This window comes from Triticum dicoccoides, chromosome 3B (assembly GCF_002162155.2).
Source record: "Triticum dicoccoides isolate Atlit2015 ecotype Zavitan chromosome 3B, WEW_v2.0, whole genome shotgun sequence".
NCBI lineage: Eukaryota > Viridiplantae > Streptophyta > Magnoliopsida > Poales > Poaceae > Triticum > Triticum dicoccoides.
The window spans coordinates 72,741,954-72,762,953 of NC_041385.1; the positions used below are offsets into that span (position 1 = coordinate 72,741,954).

General features: G+C 43.8%; 2 protein-coding genes and 1 long non-coding RNA gene across 4 annotated transcripts; 2 read left to right on the plus strand and 1 right to left on the minus strand.

Moving 5' to 3' along the window:
- The first annotated feature begins 513 nt into the window (after positions 1 to 513).
- LOC119274786 (glutamine-dependent NAD(+) synthetase-like) lies at positions 514 to 9,357 on the plus strand. The gene is made up of 14 exons (XM_037555515.1): positions 514 to 940; positions 1,466 to 1,771; positions 2,617 to 2,840; positions 3,500 to 3,603; positions 4,136 to 4,270; positions 4,601 to 4,769; positions 5,403 to 5,538; positions 6,066 to 6,204; positions 6,747 to 6,923; positions 7,115 to 7,282; positions 7,636 to 7,731; positions 8,575 to 8,703; positions 8,779 to 9,058; positions 9,194 to 9,357. Exons 1-13 carry the CDS (start codon positions 747 to 749, stop codon positions 9,013 to 9,015), a joined length of 2,214 nt encoding a protein of 737 aa, XP_037411412.1. The 5' UTR covers positions 514 to 746; the 3' UTR covers positions 9,016 to 9,058; positions 9,194 to 9,357.
- A 2,970-nt stretch (positions 9,358 to 12,327) lies between these two features.
- On the plus strand, positions 12,328 to 15,600 carry LOC119274787 (glutathione hydrolase 3-like). The gene is made up of 3 exons (XM_037555516.1): positions 12,328 to 12,921; positions 13,918 to 14,672; positions 14,792 to 15,600. Exons 1-3 carry the CDS (start codon positions 12,457 to 12,459, stop codon positions 15,456 to 15,458), a joined length of 1,887 nt encoding a protein of 628 aa, XP_037411413.1. The 5' UTR covers positions 12,328 to 12,456; the 3' UTR covers positions 15,459 to 15,600.
- A 140-nt stretch (positions 15,601 to 15,740) lies between these two features.
- Positions 15,741 to 19,955, minus strand: LOC119274788. Of its 2 annotated transcripts, XR_005135328.1 has the most exons (3): positions 19,428 to 19,955; positions 19,178 to 19,281; positions 15,741 to 16,712 (listed from the first exon to the last, which is right to left on the minus strand). It is a non-coding gene; the product is annotated as an uncharacterized LOC119274788 (long non-coding RNA). The 2 variants fall into 2 exon arrangements; XR_005135327.1 differs by lacking the exon at positions 15,741 to 16,712 and having other exon boundaries at positions 19,026 to 19,281; positions 19,428 to 19,951.
- Between the last annotated feature and the right edge of the window lie 1,045 nt (positions 19,956 to 21,000).

Here is a 21,000-nt window from a genome sequence, read left to right on the forward strand (position 1 = left end):
TTGCACTGCTGGGTGCGGGCCCAGGGGCTGCCACGGTGGACTGGTGTGCAACGCCCCCGTGCTAGGCGCTGCACAGTAGGGTGTGGCGCCGTCGTGGCGGGCGCTACACAAAAAGGTTAGGGCTGTGAAATAATTTCACGGTCAGTTCATTCCGTGAATTGATTTCGTCCATAGATCTAAAGGGTCAAATTTACCGATTTGCTTCCTTGAGTAGACACGAAGCAGAGCAGAGCGGAGCAGCGCGGCCGGCTGTTGCTGAGCGCACCACGCGGGCGCTCTCTTTTGGCGCCAGCGAATTCCCCGAGGGGCCCAACGGACCCGATGCCAAAAAAGTCCTCTGGAATCTGATCCTGGGGAATCTTAACGCTACGATCCTGAGGACCGGAATCCCGTGAAAATTCCCCTCCAATGAACCCAAAGCCGGCCTGAATCCTTCCTTTCTTTCTCTACCCATCTGTCCGTCATCAGAGGCCGGCCCCCTCTCTCCTTCCTCCGCCGCCGCCGCCCCCCACCTCCACGCCAGTGGCCCCTCCCCCACAAGCCGGTCCTCGTCGCCCGACCACCATCCCCGCCACCACCCTCGCGCCGCTCCACCTCACAACCGCCGGGTCGGGCTGTGCTCCACCGCCGACCCGCCTCCTCCTCCCCCACCTGTCCAGGCCGCCGTCCGCCGCCCACCCCCTCCAGATCCGCCGCTCGCCTTCGCTTCCGCTTGTGTGTAGCCTGCTGATTCGGGCGGCGGCAAGATGAGGCTTCTGCGGGTGGCCACCTGCAACCTCAACCAGTGGGCCATGGACTTCGACACCAACCTCCGCAACGTCAAGGAGTCCATCTCCCGGGCCAAGGCCGCCGGCGCCGTCGTCCGCATCGGCCCCGAGCTCGAGCTCACCGGATACGGCTGCGAGGACCATTTCCTCGAGCAGGACACCACCGCGCACGCGTGAGTGCTCCTTCCCCATGTAACCTGCTCACTTACTGATGATGATGAGTTGAAGAACCTGTGAGTTGCAATACCTGTACTGCTGTCGTAGCAGTGCTAAGAACCTGAATGAACTTAACCTATATATGGAAATCACTTGTAAATTGTAATTGAATTGGTTGGAGTTCTTTAAGGTATTTATTTTCTCCTGTAAAAAACAGTAATTACATTAATCTGTTTAGCATCTTTTATTATTTGTGTCATGCAAACTTTACTGTATGCATACAGAGCCTGAATTTGTATGTTGAGTGCCCATTGGGCAACAATTGGTAATCCTAAATTGTACTCCCTCCGTCCCAAAATAAGTGTCGCTAATTTAGTATAACTTTGTACTAAATCAACGACACTTATTTTGGCGGAGGAAGTAATAAACAAAAACTAATCCCTGGTAATGATGTTCTGCCTAGGGTTTCACATTTCTATGAAATACTTGCAAGCTTTAGTTATACTCTCTGTTAATTGCTCTTCTGTATCAACAACCTGCAGATGGGAGTGCCTGAAGGACATTTTGTCTGGTGACTATACAGACAACATCTTGTGCAGCATAGGAATGCCTATTATTTTCAAGAGTGTGCGATACAACTGCCAGGTTTTCTGCCTAAATCGCAAGATAATTATGATTCGGCCAAAGATGTCCCTTGCAAATGACGGAAACTATCGTGAATTTCGATGGTTTTCTGCTTGGACATATAAAGATGAACTTGTCGACTTTCAACTCCCTAGTGATGTCTCAGAGGCTACAAACCAGGAAACTGTACCTTTTGGTTATGGTTATCTTCAGTTTCTTGACGTGTAAGTACTAATGCTAAATTGTTTTTTTATGATTGGGAACATGTGATTTCAGCCTGATTCTGTCTTGGCTATCATACCGGATAGAGCAAACACCAATACTGTCATTTCCAATTAACATTTTCTGAATCAAGATGGATATAAAAAAGGAAACATTCGTTGTCTTGGTGTTCTTCCAAATTACAATTCATCATGTGCTTCTAATTTCGAGTCCCTATCTAACTGCTACTCTGTGAGACTATATGTCTTACGATGGCCTGTGGTGACTTCATGTTAAATCAGGTCACCCCTGTCTACAAACTAGCTTAGACATTTGATCCTCACCATAGGGAAATATGTACAGCGCAACTACAATTTATTTCATACATGTATGAACTTTGAAAGTCTTGATGAATAAATTGTCCACGTATGTCACATATATTGATGTAAGTGTCTAGGATGTTCTTATTTTGTTAACCATTAATTGTAGTCCTCTAGGATCATTTTGAGCAAATATCATCCTTGCCTTGCCTTTTCCTGCCTCTTTACGATATTCAAAATGCATATCTAGTACTTGACACTTAGCTAGTCCCATTACCTAATATAAATGTAAATGTGCAAATCCTGTAAAAAATGTTAATGTGCTATTCTTCTAAAGAAAATGTAAATGTGCTATAACATGTTTATGATTTTAGCATATATGCTCAAATTGCTCTTTGCTAATATGTTTCATTTTACTACGCATTCTTAATTAGTAATTGTATATGGTATGTGATTGATGATCTTGCATTTCTTGATGATATTAGACTGCTTAATTAACTTGGTTGTTGGTTCCATTATAGCTTTTCATGTTAGTTACTAATTTTCAGATCTTTGGCTGCTGAAACCTGTGAAGAGCTATTTACTGCAAATGCTCCTCGGATTGATCTAGCATTCAGTGGCGTTGAGGTCTTCATGAATGCAAGTGGAAGCCATCATCAGTTAAGGAAGCTCAACCTTCGGATTGATTCCATGAGAGATGCAACCCGTTTATGTGGTGGTGTATACATGTATGCTAATCACCAGGGTTGTGATGGTGGCCGCCTTTATTATGGTATGCTAATATGTCAGTGTTTTCTCTATGTTTTTCTTAGCATTATCCTATATCTGTGGAACTTGAAAACTCCATACCACTTTATTATTAGTTATAGTCCGACGTTTAGGTCTCCTGTTATTCTTTCCAACATTGAGGATGCATTGGATCACGGTTCACTTCGAAGGAAGTGTGTGCGGTTGGAATTTCTCAAATGTTTGTGTGACATAACCTTTGTATTTGTATATACCCAACACATGATCACTGACAGGTGGTAACAATATTGGTATTTTGCAAAAACTGAACCTTGAGTCGTGTTTCAGTATTTACTGAATTAACACTATTAACATTACATGGTGATTTTTTCCTGTTTCGTTGCTCAAGTTGCAGTGATGATATGTAGTGCTTTTGGTTCTATTGTTTTTGACTCCCATGTATCATAGCTTTCTTTTTCAAGACTAAACCAAAGACACGGGCACCATCTATTAATAGAAGGCCAGTAAGCAAAGTACACATGCTAGAGAAAATGCCTTAAGCGATGCAACCATCACTAGCATACCCAGATTGTTAATCCAGCAGTAGTTATGTGTAAAGTTAGTTTTACACATTCATGAATCGTCTTTACCAGAGTTGTATTATTTGATTAATTTGTTCTAAGTTATCCCAAATGTTCTCACTAGATGGCTGCTGCTGCATTGCGGTGAATGGGGATGTGGTTGCCCAGGGATCACAATTCTCATTGAAGGATGTTGAAGTGTTGGATGCTTTGATAGATCTGGACGCTGTAAGTTCTAGCTCCTTTGGATCTTAGTTGCAGTCCTATAATGCTGTCAGTGATTCATATTCTTCTTTGAATTAAAGGATTTCCATAACTGAAGGCTCTTGAATTAATATTAGTGGAAGTATGAAAACATGATTTGCATTTCACGTTAGGGTAATCCAGCTACACTCACAGAGACAAACAATTTCTGCTCAATTCTGTATTTATTTTTGCTCACTTTCTTTGTTTTCGCCTGGAAATATTTGGCAACAGTTGTTGCATCATTATATGTTGTTCAGCAGTTACTGGTATCTCCACTATTGCATCATTATATTTTGTTCAGCAGTTACTGGTATCTCCACTATTGTTAATCTTATTCTTGTGTTATTTTTCAGTTGAATTATCTAAGGTCATAAGCTTTTGGTTCTTTTCTCATATTTGTTAAAAGTAACATTTCTAGCTCGTAAATTACTAGTTCTATTAGATAACGATTTATCTTTGACACAATTATATGGATCAAACTTTTGCATAACCGAACATTCTTTTGTTGAACCAGGTATCAAGTTATCGAGCATGTGTTTCTAGTTTTAGGGAGCAAGCAAGTCATGTAACAAAAGTACCTTGTGTTAAGGTACAATATAAGCTTTGCCAAACATTTCGTGATGGAATGATCCCAACTGATCCAATTGAGGTTAGTTTCTGTTTCTAGATTTGACATATTTCATTATTTCTGGAACGCTGCAGTATAGAATATTTTACTTCTTATAACCGTGTCTGAAAGAGATAGAATTGTTTTAGAACCTATCGTATTGTAGGATCACAATACTATGAGATTTTTATTTTCAAGTGATATTTATTTCGTGTATTATCTTAAAAAACCTGAGATGAATTATCTCACACAATTTTTACTAGCACCGCTGGAACGTTTTTAGTGAATGCAAATTGTGATTGTAATTCCCAATGAAAACTGCAGCCCAGCTTGACAAGTCACAGTTACTAACCCATTTTTATCACTCTGAAGGTTATGTATCACTGTCCTGAGGAGGAGATTGCATTTGGACCTAGTTGCTGGCTGTGGGATTATCTTCGCAGAAGTCGAGCATCTGGATTTTTGCTTCCACTTTCTGGTGGTGCGGATAGTTCATCCGTTGCAGCAATTGTTGGCTGCATGTGCCAGCTTGTCATAAAAGGTCAGGTCAAAAAGTCTTAATTTTCCTCCATTAGCATAGTATATTTTATAAAATGTCTTTAGAGATGTACTCTCTCCTTGCCAAATTATAGTGCATATTAGCAACAACTCACATTCCAAGGATGAGTTAAAACAGATCGTTTATGCTTCATGCATTGCTCATGGAGTCTCTGGGTCATAAATTTGGCAAGGAGGGAGTAGGTTACGGAACACAGTTAAATAGTTTATCTGCACACTGGATTTGCAACCATATGTGCTTAGAACAGAAATAGGAGGAACTACATCCCCATCGGTGCAACTATCAGCACTGATCCTCTGTACATATTCTTAGCTATAGTATTCTTATTATTTTCATTTCAGTAATAATAGGTTCCACTAAGACAATACTGCCTGAATATAAGGCGTATTTTGACTCTCCAAGTTAAAGTGTTTAATAGCTAGAAAATTCACGATCATAATCTCTTTCCAACACGAATCGAACAATACCAAATTTATGCCACATAATCTACACATTATTATCGGATTAATTGTTGGTCAAAGCTTGAACTTGGAAGTTAAAATTTTGCCTTATTTTCTGAACGAAGGGAATACCTATTTATGAGACTAATTATCATTTAATACACCCAACATGCAGATATAGATAAAGGAGATGAGCAAGTTAAGGCAGATGCTATGCGGATTGGTCAGTACAGAGATGGGGAGTTCCCCACAGACAGCAGAGAGCTTGCAAAACGTTTATTTTATACTGTTTACATGGGAACAGAAAATAGGTAATCTTTGGCTTAAGGATTTAGTTCTTTTCAGTGTACCCTTCTCTAGAGTATCGCTCTTGACATGCATCAATACATTCTCTTCGTAAATTGATTAACTTGATAATGATGATATGTACTGTGTTTTCTCTCAAGCCCTGCTCGGCTCGTATCTTTTGTATTGTATCTCATGGAACTGAAACTAGCATTTCAGACATCCTTGGCACAATATTGTATACTCTGACTTCAGCTCCATGAGAGTACTAATGAAATTTGCATTGCTTGACTGTTGGAGAGTCATCTCATGGAACTGAAGTTGGCATTGATCTCTGAAACAAGAACAATACAGTTTACTACCGAAATGGCTACCAGAATTTCACAAGGCATTGGACTTCTTCACATATGCCACTGATTGTTTCTTCTTTGATTTATATCTTTACTATTTCTCAATTTTCTTCACAAATGAGTGTAAATTATGCTTTGCATATACTTTGCTTCCCCACTGTATGTTTTTGTTTTCCCTTATTCACAGTATTGTTTCTCCACAGTTCTGAAGATACCAGATCACGCGCCAAAAGGCTGGCGGAAGAGATTGGTTCATTCCACTTTGATGTACCTATTGACAGTGTAGTGTCTGCATTTCTTTCTTTGTTTGAAAGATTAACTGGCAAGCGACCGCGCTACAAGGTATTTTGATACTATGACATTCTAATCTACTAAAGAAATTGCTTAAATGGATTCTGCGAATATATATTATTTATTTGCAAGGACTGGGAACATATATTCGGCTTCAAATTTATCCTCATTTCACAACATTTTGTTTATGCGGCCAACAAAGAATGTTGGATTGAAGCTTTTGTCCTATATTCTTAGTGGTGGGTAAATGTTACCTAGTTAGATGGAATATTTGTGAAATACAAAATATCCCAAACTTAAGTATTCATCCATTCTGAAATAGTGAAATATATGAGCAGAGAAACATTTCTTTGTAACTATGGAAATAGAAACGGAAAGAAGCCAAGAACAAGTGCTATGTGACATACAATTCTGAAATTTCATTTTCTAGTTTGAGAAACCATTTGTGATAAGTTAGATAACCTACAAAGCAAGAACTATCATAATTCACAAAGTGGCTAGGAACAGTGGCATGCTTGCATTTGGTTCATTGACATGCTGGAAGCTGTCGAGGCAAATTCTGATGATCACATATGTATGCTAATATAATTCAGGTTGACGGGGGATCACATACTGAGAATCTGGGATTACAAAATATTCAAGCTCGAATCAGGATGGTGCTGGCCTTTATGATGGCTTCTCTAATGCCATGGGTTCATAACAAGTCTGGGTTCTATCTTGTTCTTGGAAGCTCAAATGTGGATGAAGGATTGCGTGGTTACTTGACGAAAGTAAGTTTAAATGTTAACACATGTCTGCTCCCTTTTAGATATAATGTTCTCGTCCATGTTGGCCCTAGGAAACCAAGTATATATTTTCCTTCACGAATCCTTCATTTCAAATCAGCACTTGTTGGAACTCTTTGATAGTCCGTGATGGTAACTAATGAGTAACGACAATAACTATTGCTTCATTTGTTTAGTATGACTGCAGTTCAGCTGATATAAACCCCATTGGAAGTGTAAGTAAGCAAGACCTTAGGGCTTTCCTACGATGGGCAGCAGTTAATCTTCAGTATTCTTCATTGGCTGAGGTTGAAGCTGCACCTCCTACTGCAGAGCTTGAGCCAATCCGCACGGATTATAGCCAGGTGACCAAATGTCCAAATAATTCTATTCATTTCCAGTTTGGCTCTAGTTTGCTGACAGGAACTTGGTGTTCCCGGTGCTTTTGACTCTGCTCATTTTCCCCCTCTTTATTGGTACTTTGCGTGCATTATAGCTTAAAATATATATAGATGCTGCTTCTGTCTTGCGATTGGTAACAGAACATTGTTTAGCTCAATTGTTACATTGCCCTCAAAATATCCCATTAGCATATTATCCATTCAAGTTTCAGTTATACTTGTTCATAAGATTGTCTTATGCCAGCTGCTATCAACAAAAATTATACTAAGGTATCTTTACTCAAGTATTCTCATTGACCCTATTTCCATTTATGTAGTTGGATGAAGTGGACATGGGGATGACATACGAGGAGTTATCGATATATGGGAGATTAAGGAAAATATTCCGATGCGGTCCTGTTTCGATGTTTCAGGTTGGTCTACAGCTGACTTGATTATTTTGTTTCCTAACCGAAAATTAGAGTTCAAGATATCATTTTGCAGCACACTTAAAATGTATGTATGATGTCGAGCTTTTGCATCCTTTTGTTTGTAGTTACTGTCACATGAAGTATGTCTGCATTGTTACGGTTTTTCATGGATTGCAATACAGTTTCTTTCAGTTAAGCTATACTTAAAAGGGGATAGCTACACAAAGTTTGATATTTTACTCGCCTGCATGTTTTTCACCTCTCCTCTCACCAATAGTAGATGGTAGAAAAGGTCTTTTGTGAAGTAAAAAAACTGACACTTCCACAAACTTATTTTTAAACTTTAATAAAACTTACCAATAGACATCAAAAGTCTATGTACTAACAAGACTGGGAGCATCCGTTGTTGTTTCTCTGGTGTATATATGAGAAATTTTCATGACTTTTATGGGGTTTATTTTTAATTTAGGAGTACCATGAGCACCCAATACTTTCTCTTAATATGTGTTATGTATTGGACTGAATTTGTGCAGTATGCTAGATTATGCTACTTTCCATGTACACAAGAAGTTTCAGATTTTTAAAATTATTTTTTAGTAGTGCCACCGTGTCCTTCTATTGTGTTTAGTAGTGTTCCTATTTCAGTAGTCTTACTATTGCAATGATGTTGCTGAATTTTTTTTGGATTGGATACAGGAAATAACTACTCCCTCTGATCCATATTAATTGTCGCTGATTGGATCAGAGGGAGTAGTTTATCCTAAAATTATCAGTGGGATTATTGAATTTATTGTCATCAGTGCAAATATGTTTCCAAGTATTAGATGCTAAAACATTTTGCTACAGAACCTCTGCCACAGGTGGTGTGGGCGATTATCCCCCTCAGAAGTGGCCGATAAAGTGAAGCACTTCTTCAAGTACTATGCCATAAACCGGCACAAGATGACGGTCTTGACACCATCATATCACGCCGAGGTGCTCGCTCGTTTCAGTTTGTAGGCATAAGATTTGCCGCCTTATGCTGCTATAACATAAGTCTACTTTTTGCAGAGCTATTCACCAGAGGATAACAGGTTCGATCTCCGGCAATTCCTATACAACTCGACATGGCCGTACCAGTTTCGCAAGATTGATCAACTCGTGCAAGACATCGACAAAGATGGCAAATGGGTGGAAGATCGTCGTGCAGACTCGCAGCTGAGACAACGCGGAGCCGCTAGGCCTGCCCAGGGAGGTGGGATGGGAGTCGTTGCCGCGGGATCTGCCAATCCCAGTGTTGGGCTGTAACAAATAGGACGTGCCGACGGTTGGATGGATTAGGTCACGCAAGGTAAATATTTTTTTTACCATGATCTCAGTGAAGCTTTTTTACTCGGTTATTATGGCCATGTCCTCGATGTAAACTCGATGTTTGGTGGTGACTTCAGGTGTCTTCTTGGTGCTGATGGGTACTTTGGCTTTGCAGGACTTTACTGCCGCAGGTTGGATACATTGGGAAACCAGCCTAGTACATAGAATAATTGTCAAGGGGCAAACACAAGAGTTCCTCTTAGGCATGTACGATAGATGCTGATTTATTCTGTTAATTTTCTTCTCCCTGCCTCCTCCGTTCCTTTTTAATTGCTACTACTACCTCCGTACTGGTTTATAGGTCCCTTTTGTAGTTTGTGTCAAATTTTGACTAAAAATTTAACTAACAAAATGTTAATGCATGTCAAGAAAAATTATCTCATCGGATTCGTATTTGAACATGGTTTTCAAATATATAATGTTTGGTGACATGCATGAACACTTTGTTAGTTTAATCTATGGTCAAAATTTGGCACGAAATATAATGGGGACCAATAAACCCGAACGGAGGTAGTACAGTCAACTAAAATCATGTTGGTTGCACTGTTCAAGTTAACAATGCCAAATGCAGCGCCAACTAGACAGTAAGTTCCGTGAGATCTTAACTGTACAAGTATTTTGCTGGCTAGACATGTCGGAACCTAGAAAACCAAGACGAAGACGAGCAAATCAGGGAGCAGAGAGCGGGATGCCCGCAAAGGAGATTGTTCAACATTGGAGGGGATCCACCAAATACCCTTGTTGGCAAAATGGTTATGAAAGCTGTTTAATGAGTCTGGAGCTTGGCAAGAGGTCTTGTCTTGCAAGTGTTTGAGCGGGTGTGCTCTTCTTAGCCAGGTTAAGGGGGATTCCCATCTTTGGCATCCCCCTTTTTGGTCATGTTGGAGGAATTCAAGGCTGGTAATGGGGAGAAGGCTAGCTAGCTTCTGGAATGACGTCTAGATATGTGATCATGCTCATATCCTTGCAGATGCTTTCCCTAGGTAGGTTTTTCCTTCGTCCACCACTCCAGGATCTGATCCTGATAAGATGATACGGCTCTTGTCTCGAAATGGGACAGCCCACCAGCAGGAGCAGGCTATATGGCGCAGACTTGTGCGAGATCCTTTTCGCGTAAGGCACTTTATATTTTTTTCACGGGCGCTCCCATCTCGGCAGCCTTCTAACTAGTGACACAGAGAGGCCGGAATATGTTTTCATGTGTTCCGAATGAAAATGAATGTCTCATTCATTGATAATGACGGACATGTCTTTTGTGCCCGTGTATGTGTGTGCTGTTTCTGAAGGCAATGTGTTGGATACATTTTTTTCCTTGTGAAAGGCGACGTGTTGGATACGAGTACATCATAGTACATGGAATGAAAGTTGCTGTTTCTGAAGGCGACGTGCGTGTTTCCTGGAGAGACCCAAAGCAGACGGAGGATGGCCGGGGTCGCCCAGCCATGCATACCGCATCAAGACTAGACGGGCCTTGCTGCCGTGTACACAACTGTAATAACCATCGCACCGAAACGGCGATGGATGCGCGCGCTCTGACAGCGACACATGCAATGGCTGGCTTTGGTTTGTCCATTTTGTAGGAACTGCCTCGCTGAGTTTGTCAAATTTTGTACGTAGGAATCGCCGCGATTTTGTAGCCAACCATCTTCATCTTTTTTGTTTTTTTGAAGAAAAATAATCGCTGGCCTGGCCACGCTAGCCACGTGCGGTGTGCCAACCATTTCATCCGTCGATCATTACGCACGACCGGCCTTTTCAATTCCGTTCGAGTCGAAGCGGGTGTGGGTGATTTTGGTCGGAGACAGCGTCCGGTGCGGTCCGCTGTTTGCAATCTTGTCACCATCGTGCGAGGCGAAATGCATGCTAATAATTCTGTGTCGCCTGCTCCTTTTTTTGTGTGTGTCGCCGGCTTCGCTCACCCAACCACTGGACTGTCCGCTGTCACGCTCCCCATCTTAATTAAGGACGCCCACATGTCAGTGCCCCAATATCACTGTACTCCAAGCTTCAAAGAAATTCATTCCTTCCTATGGGAACATTTACGTGATCTTTGCGCACGTTTCTCTACGGTTTCATTACAAAAGTAGTACGGTGATTTGTGTTGTACGCAGACAAGACAAGATTCAGACCCAAATACAACAACAAAGTCTCTCTCAAAAAATATATTACATACAATAACAAAGTAGGTATATTTTGATTTATGTACTGTATATATATTTTTCATGTATGCTACGGATGAAAAATGTATATTGACGTATGTTTTTATGATAACTAAAAGTAAATGAAGCAACTCATTTTTCGTAGTCAATGCTCCCTTTTTTCTTTTCTTTGGCCAAGTCGATCAATGCCAAGGACCAGAGAATCGTACTACGGCAAACATGCATAGCCGATGATGCATCTAGACAGTTTTGCCGCCGTGTGCACAGAATTTATGAATACTCTCTGACATGGACCGCGACGCTTGTAATGGCTTCCTGGTTTGTCTAAATGGTGAGAGTCGCAGACAAACATACGGCCGGCGGCGAGACGGAAGAAAGAGGAGGGGGAATTGAGGCGTGGAAGGAAACACTACTACTACTACTACTACGACTGCAACTAGAACTACAAGCGTGACCTCGACACTTCGACAGTGACATCCTTCCTCCTAGTTTGCTACGGGCTACGGCCACTCTGCTCTCTGATAGAAAAACACAAAGTAATTTCCTTTTTATTTTCACTTTGTTCTTCCAAAATGATATTTCTGACATCTTTTTATTTTGAAGAAAGGGATTTCTCCCCGATTTCACTAACAAGATCATAAGGTTTTTAATGCAAGCTACAACCATCAGGCATTCAGGCTCCAACATGGAACCTGAAAATATTGCAAGCTCGGCATAAGCTAGCAGTCCTCCCTCCCTGGAAGCACAACACACAGGTACTACTCCTCCAGAGGCAAGCTGATCCAGCGCCAAGTACTGCTGCACCACTTATCTGCTTCCCTGTCCACAATGAGACCTAAAAAATACACTCGGCAAGAACGTGTCCACTAAATAAGTGTGGGCAATCCACACCGGTGCCCTGGAGCAATTAAGCAAAGGTTGCGGTTTTTTTAATGGCCAATTGGATTAGTTGCGATTACGTCTGGCCTTCCTCTTCTGAATTTTGTATCCTGAAACCCAGTCTCTGATGGGGTCATAGATATATTCACAACGAGAAAACTAACAATAAAAATGAGAGACTTGTTCGGCCAGTTGGAGGGAGCTATAAAAAAATCTCACACCAGCACAACAACAGAGCAGAGCGCTACGGCAGCACGCACCGTCGTCGGCTCTCACCATCCAAGGAATCCTCAGCTCGTTGGCTCCGTCCCACCCTTGGCCGTCCACGGAATCTCCGGCCATGGCCGCCCTGCAGAGCCCGCTCCTCGGCGGCGCCGGCGTCTCGCCGGACGCGAGCTCTCCGCGGCGCCGTGTCCGCCGTCCGTGGGCCGCGCTGGGCATCGCCGTGGCGCTGCTGGCCCTGGCCGGCGTCCTGCTGCTGCTGTTGAGCCCCGGTGCCGAGCCTGCCGCTGATCGGAGCCGGAGCTCGAGGGTGTCTGGCGCGCGGGAGAGCCGGCACGAGGTGGAGTCCGGCGCGGCCGCGGTGGCCGCGGACGACGGGCGGTGCTCGGAGGTGGGCGCCGCGGCGCTGCGCGCGGGCGGGCACGCCGTGGACGCGGCCGTGGCGGCGGCGCTCTGCCTCGGCGTGGTGCACCCGATGTCGAGCGGCCTCGGCGGCGGCGCGTTCATCGTGGTGAGGGACGCGGCCTCCGGCGACGCCGTCGCCTTCGACGCCCGCGAGACGGCGCCGGCCGCGGCCACGCCGGTACGTTTGCTCTACTAGTATTACTACGTTGCAATCATTCGTGACAGCGAAAAGCGAGATTTTTTCGCCCATGCGTTCGTTCGTTCGATCGCTCGTAGCGCTCGTGCGTATGGCCTGTGGGTCCCGTGCGTATGGTCACTATGGTTTTTTTTTTTGCATCGATGGTCACTATGGTTTGGGCGGGTGCTCAGTGGTCACCGTCTGATGGGCCCTGTATCCTTTCCTTGGCGGACAAATACACTGTACGGTGGGCCCTGTATGCTTAGGCCAATGGAACGGATTGGTTGCTCAATGAATGTCAATGAATGTGACAGGCAATATAAATTAATTACCATGACAAGGACTATGCATCTTGCTAGAGTGTCCAAGCAAAGAATATAGAGATTTTTCCCACAAAAATAATAATAATGTAGAGATTTAGTTACAATGATTATAAGGGTGCAAAACATTTGATTTAGCTTATTAATCATGCCTTCTCCTTAGCTTAGCTCATCCTGTTGACAACATTTTCATCTCTGTTTCCGGCGATAGTCCATAGAGTCATCTCGTGCTCCACGAGGGACGGATCAATACACATGGTACTCCACATCTTGTCCGTAACTGTAAACAAATCAAGAGAGGCCTTTGCGTTCTCGTACCCACCTCCACCTACCCCATCTCGAAAGAAAGAGAAAATAAATTAAGCAATGCCACCACCATGATTCATATGGTCTTTGCTAATCATTTTCTCTCATGTTAGTGAGTAGTTCACGCATGTTGGACGACAGCGAACGTGCGTGTCACAACAGTTCAGATTTTGCATTGCTAACCTAATTTGCATGGATCGGTTGCTCGTGGTTAATTCCATTGATTTGTGCTTAATTATGTAGTAGTAATTGCTAATTAGTTGACCATGTTAACTCTTGGCAAAAAATTAGCCATGCTACGTAATTAGTTCCTGTAACTCATTGCATGAATTGATGGTTGGCTCAAACTACGTGCATTGCATGTTGCCAGACCATGTACGCCGCCGACCCGACGACCAAGTTCAAGGGCGCGCTGGCCATGGGCGTGCCGGGGGAGCTCGCCGGCCTGCATGCCGCGTGGTCGCGCTACGGCCGGCTGCCGTGGAAGTCCCTCTTCGCGCCGGCGATCGCGCTCGCTCGCGACGGCTACACCATCGTGTCCTACGTGGCCAATGCGCTCAAGGACGAGGAGGTCGACGTGCTCGCCGACCCCGGCCTGCGCGCCGTGTTCGCGCCCGGCGGGCGGCTCCTGCGCGACGGCGAGCTCTGCCGCAACCCGGCGCTCGCGGACGTGCTGGAGACCCTGGCGGAGGACGGCATCTCGGCGTTCTATGGCGGCGCAGTCGGGGAGAGGCTCGCGGAGGACGTGAGGCGGGCGGGGGGCATCGTGACGCTCGAGGACCTGAAGGGGTACAGGGTGGGGGTGAGCAAGGCCATGGAAGCCGACGCCATGGGCTTCACCTTCCTCGGCATGCCGCCGCCGTCCAGCGGCACCGTCGGCTTGGCGCTGGTGCTGAACGTATTGGGCGGGTACAAGTCGACCGAGTTCCTGAGAGGGTTTCTGGGCGTGCACCGGCTGATCGAGGCGGTGAAGCACATGCTGGCCGTGCGGATGGACCTCGGGGACCCCGGCTTCGTCAACGTCACCGGCAACGTCTCCGAGATGATATCGCCGGAGTTCGCGGACAAGATCCGGCGGAGGATCGCCGACAACACCACCTTCCCTCCCGCCTACTACCTCGCAAAGTACGTACGTCCGAATTTTTTTATTTATGGATGCCATTGTCGATCATGCATCAACATTTGTGCACGTATCGTCCCTTTGCACCGACAAGTGACATGTTTTGTGTGTGTCGGTCAATCAGATGGAGCCAGCTGCGTGACAACGGCACGAGCCACCTGTGCGTGGTGGACGGCGACCGGAACGCGGTGGCGATGACGACGACGGTGAACTACTACTTCGGTGCGCACGTGTTATCGCCGTCCACCGGCATCGTGCTCAACAACGAGATGGACGACTTCTCGGTGCCGTCGTCGAACCCGGCCCCGGACAAGCTCCCGCCGGCGCCGGCCAACTTCATCGCCCCGGGGAAGCGGCCGCTCTCCTCCATGACGCCGGCGATCATCCTCAGAGACGGGCAACTGGCCGGCGTGGTGGGCGCCAGCGGTGGCACCAACATCATCACGGCGGTGACGCAGGTGTTCCTGAACCACTTCGTGATGGGGATGAGCCCCCTCGCCGCGGTGCAGAGCCCCAGGGTGTACCACAAGCTGGTGCCCAACGTGGTGCGGTACGAGGACGTCACGATGGCCGACGGCGAGGTGATCGAGTTCAGCACCGAGGCGATGGAGTTTCTACGGCGGAGGGGCCACGTGCTGGAGAGCACGTCGCCCGGGGCCGTGTGCCAGCTGATCGTGCAGGACTTGCTGGCGCCGGTCTCTGGGGCCGGTGGCGGCGGCGAGAACGTGTTCCGCGGGATGCTGACGGCGGTGAGCGACCCGAGGAAAGACGGCAGCCCTGCGGGAGTATGACGGGCATATTGTTTAGACGTGTCAGGTGTACATACATTCAAACAGATTGTTCTGAACCCAATGATCTTTCTGAATGTTACAAAGTATTTACATGTAGTTGTCACTCCCTTCAGCTTCAGCTGAGGGTTGAGCATTTTCCAAATTGTTTGAGCATTTTCCAAATTCTGAACATTGTTTGATATTACAATTCTTTTTGCAAACTTTTGAGCTTTTTAAAAATTTGCGGACATTTATAAATTATTTTTTGTAAAATAAAAACAAGAAACATAAAAACCCAAAATAAAAATTTAAAACCCAAGAGAAAAATATACTTTTCGTCCTTCAATTCTTGACATAGTCTAGATTTAGTCCCCCAACTTCAAAACCGGACAACTTGCACCTCCAACTTTTGAAACCGGGCAAATTTAGTCCCTTATCTCGGCTCACTTGGTATCGCTGCTGACTGAATGCGGTTTTGACCGGTCTTCGTCCAGGTGGCGGTATTCCCCTCTCCTACCTTTTTCCTTTCTCATTGGCTTATTTAGATATTTCATCAAACATCTAGCCTGCACTACGTGTGTCGTGCATTGCCGAACAGTGGTGGTTGCTCCCGTGGGTCATGCACGTGTGCCACGCCGTTGACGGCTGCTGAGCAAGCCCTGCGCCGGTGTGCCCGTGGTGCTGCCTCGTCCAGCTGCTATGTGCACCAGATGGAGATGATCGACGCGCTCTAGAGCTTTTCCTCGTGCGCCACCCCTGGACTGGGATCCCTCGCCCGCGCACCCGGACCACGTGCTCCCAGGCAGTAGAGAAGAGGAGGTCGAGGATGAGCACGAGGTAGCGCCACCACCCGCGTGGCTTGCCTTCATCCTCCGTGGCCACCATGCCGACGCCGCCTACTTGCCTGCATCTGCATCCTTGTCATGAAGCAAGGGTGGTCGTGGGCTGCGTTGTCTGGTGAGGTAGAACGGGACTGCGCTGTCCAGCGAGGTGCGGCAAGCTCACGGTGGCCGGCGAGATAGAGGAGAGGCATTACGGCAATAAAGAAATAAAGAAATAATCAGAAAACCCAATAAAGAAATAATCAGAAAACAACAAAAAAGAAACAGTTTAGAATGCTTCTAGAAGGTTCCCCCAAACCGGTACTAAAACACGAGCCGGAATGCCTCTGTGTACCCTAAATGGGCGGCCCACTTGCTCTCGCTGGTGCGTTCGCGCGTGCCTTCTGGTGATAATTTGCCGCAACGAGCGATACATAGGATTTGGCGGCATCTTCTGGACTCATCTTAAAAGAAAACAAGCATCTAGTGAGGCTCTTTTTTTTTGAACATATGTTAAAAGTTAAAAAAATGACATTTGTTGAAATAAATACATATGCATGTTCTTCAAGTATGTATAAAGTTTGATCAACTTTGTTTTGAGTGGGAAAACCTCCTTTATTAAGGACGTCAATAACGGCCGAACGTTCGGTCTCGAGAACAATGTGCCCGAATGTATCGTTCGGCGGGTGACTAGGTACCGACCGGACGATTTCGTTCGGTCTGGAGAACCTCCCAACCCGAACTACCCGTTCCCCCTTAATCGAGAAAACTTAGCGCTAAGGAAAAGGAAATATGGGCCAAAAATAGGCCCATATGAGATCGCAAGTAGAAGGACTTTATAAGGGCCGAAAAGGCTTAAAAAGGTCTGGAAAGAAAAATTGCCACGTGACTATATTACAGCCATTTACTAAAACAATACCCCTCAATTTGTATTTACTAAAACATGATACTTACATAACACATGAAAATTCCAAAAAAATTCCATTCGAGTTTGACCAAACTATTTCATAGTTTGGCATGATATTTTTTCTTACAATGGCAAGGTTTACAACAAAAATGGTTTCCAAGATAGCATGGCAAAAAATCAAAAATTGCCAAGGAAAAAGTTATGTTCAGAAATATGACATGGCAAAACTTACCAGGAAAAAATAATAGAATGCACAAAATACAAACAACCACATGGAACATATGAATTTTAGTTGCCATGTTCATATGTAGAGTGAGCAGTTGAAGCAGAAAAGTATGGACAAAAAATTGTCATGGCAGATTCATATAAAAAAATTGCATATTTAGTATGGAAAAAATGTCATGTACGAAGAAGTAAAACAACAAAATTGCCATGGCAAATTCATGTCAAAACTTGCCATGCTATTTTAATTGAATTTTCCATGTTCTATATGAGAAAAATGCCATCTTTGTAAAATAAAACACAAATTATGAATAAAAATTATTGACATGGCGAATTCATATCGAAAATAGCCATGGTATTTCAATTAAATTTGCCATGTTCTATATGAGAAAAATGTCATGTATGTAAATTAAAACTCAACTTATGAACAAAATTGCCATGGAAAATTCATATCAAAAACTTGCCATGCTATTTTAATTAAATTTGCCATGTTCTATTTGAGAAAAATGCCATCTTTTTTTTACCATGAAAAATGCCATATTTGTTAAGCAAACACAAATTATGTACAAAAAATTGCCATGGCAAATTCATATCAAAAATTGCCGTGGTAATTAATAAAAAATTGCCATGTTTTGTATGGGAAAAAATGTCATGTATGAAAAAGTAAAACTCAACTTATGAACAAAATTGCCATGGCAAATTCATATCAAAACTTGCCATGCTATTTTAATTGATTTTTTTTCAATATGAGAAAAATGCTATCTTTGTAAAGCAAACACAAATTATGAACAAAAAATTGCCATGATTCATATAAAAAATGGCCATGGTATTTTAATTAAATTTGCCATGTTCTATATCAGAAAAAAAAATCATGTATGTAAAACAAACACAAGTTATGAACAAAATTTGCCATGAAAGATGTATGTTATAAATTAGCATGGTCTTTTAATTATAGATGTCATGCTTTTTGTTAGGAAAAATGGCATGTATATGTTCATGTAGAGAAGAATGTCATGACCCAATAACTACATTTGCCATGCCTCATGCATTTATAATTCTGTCATGCCATGATGGTAACATCAATTTGAAACATTTTCATGAAAAAAACAAAATTCATAGGTTTGCCATATGTTCAAATCTGATGTTCATAGAGCGTACATGGTTTCTAAACTTAAGTTGACATGGCACGGGATTTGCCATGATCCATAAACTAAATATGCCATGGTCAATTACTAAATTTATTTTTGCTATTTGAACCCCAACTACAGATTGCCCGTGACATCAGTGTGTGCTTGAAAATTGTCCATGACAACTTCATATGCTAACTCCAAGAACTACAGATTGGAAGTAACCAAGGTAAATGTGGGGGTCAGATTTCTAGCACAAAAACAACATGGTAAAAACTACAGACTGATGCCATGACATCTCTACCACTGTAAGAAGATGAAATCATAAAGATCTTCTATGCAGTGGTGACAGAACATATGAAAATGCCATGGTAAATTTTGTTCTTGCTAAAAGCATATAAAAATGGAAAAATTGTAGTGGGGGTTTCCACATACAGCCACCAAACTCCTCTGCAACTACCATTCTAACAATATTATTAGTAATACTTCATACTGAACTAATAAAAATGGCTGGAAGAATCTCTGAGAACTTTATTCCAATAGTGCCAAGTTTCCTTTTATAGCTAATGTTGGGATCGATTCTCAGCCTAAGCGTAACACTATGGTGACCTCATGAACAATTTAATCGAAGGAATAGAAGTACACAAAGGCATCAATACTTACACACTACACAAGCAAACAGCCAAGCCCACCATGCCTCCACCAACGATAGCAACGTCGAGCTCATCATCTTAAACTTTCACACCGCCAACCTTCTCAGTGCGATCCTACATGTCAACACACAGATTCACCATCAGTTACACGAGTTTGGAATGAAACCTCAATCAATCTCATAACTCGCAGCGCCCTGAATGAGCCATTTCTCTTAACACTATGGGGTGACAACATAGGTGATTACAGGGGAGAAAACTACCTGTGAATTGGCCACCCCCGCCAGCGCTCCGTTGACCCACGCCTCCTTTCAAAGCAGCTGCTGGTGCACAAGCCGGAGGTGTACATGCCCTTGTCGCCGAGTTCGCCGCCCGTCGTGTGTAGCGCCGCCTCCGCTCGCCTGACTCAAGCTCAATGCTATCGTCGCCGAGTTTACCGCCCGCCGCACGTAGCGCCGCCTCCACTCGCCTGGCTCAAGCTCGACGCCCTCGTCGTCGAGTTCTCTGCCCGCCCTCGGAGACGGCACAGCCCGCTCGTCTCCGCCGCTTGACACCACGATGTTGGTCCCAGTGGAGCTGCGAGACAGTGAACTACTTTCCTGGTCTCCGCCGCCACCTGCCTCGTCTCCGACGTCACCGCCGCATGGTCGCTCTCCTGAGTGTGCTGGGTGGGATGTAGAATGGGCGGTGGGGGAAGAGGATAAGATCTGACGGGCGTTCGTGACGAGGCGTTTATTTTCCGAACAAAAAAAGGGTGACATGGCTGATCTCCCTGCTCTAATATTCGTGCTAACGATCCTACGGCGCAAAACTAAGTTACCGAGAACAAAGTAATAGGACACCGATATCTCCCGATCGTTCGGGATGGGAGGGGAGTGGACCGAACGAATTGTTTAGTGCACCAGGGCACTACGACCGAACGGGTTTCGTTCGTTACGATGTCCCCCCAGCCCGAACGATCCCGCCCCACGTTAGCCAGACCTTATGCTAGGCCTGCTGGCCCCTTCCCTTTGCAAACAGAAATTAAACAAAAGTGAAAAAAATGATCAGAAACTATTGTGTACATAAAAACGTAAAATTAACAAATGACATTGCAGTAAAAACACGAAAAAATGATAAAAAACCAGCTGAAAAAACTGAGAAGAAATTATACAATAAAAATGCCCCCAAAAAAATCAAGAATTGCCATCGATTGTTATAATTGTTAAAACTACCACACACTACCTTTAGAAAAAAGTGAAATTCCATGGCAACTAGCAAAAATTTCATGCTTTACAAAAAATAAAAAATTTCCATGGTGCAACAAAAATATAAAATTGCCATGCTACATAAATTAGAAATAAAATGTTATGGTTTGCACAGTAAAAAATGTCGTGATACATAAAGACAAATTTGTCTTGACAGTAAAACTAATATTGTCATGGGAGCATAAAAAGTAAAAGATGCGATGCTCATAAGAAAGCACGCATTGATGAAAAACAAAGATGCCAAAGTTTGGTAATGGTGGCCACAAGTGATGTAAATTTGCCATTGTTTTAATTTTACGGTTATGCACATTACCCCACGCATATGTTTTCTGGAAAGTGAATATTTTTATGAGTGAATAATTTTCATATTAGGCATGATACATGCAATGAAAATTTGCCATGATCTATAAACTAAAAATTGCCATGATCATTTACTAAATTTAGCATGATCAATTTTTTTGCCATGGTTAAGTAATGAAATTTGCCATGAAATCGCAAACTTAATTTGCCATGGTCATTTATTAAAATTTACCATCGTCTTGGAAAATAAAGTAGAATTTGCCATGGCAGAAACATCAAACTAAAATTT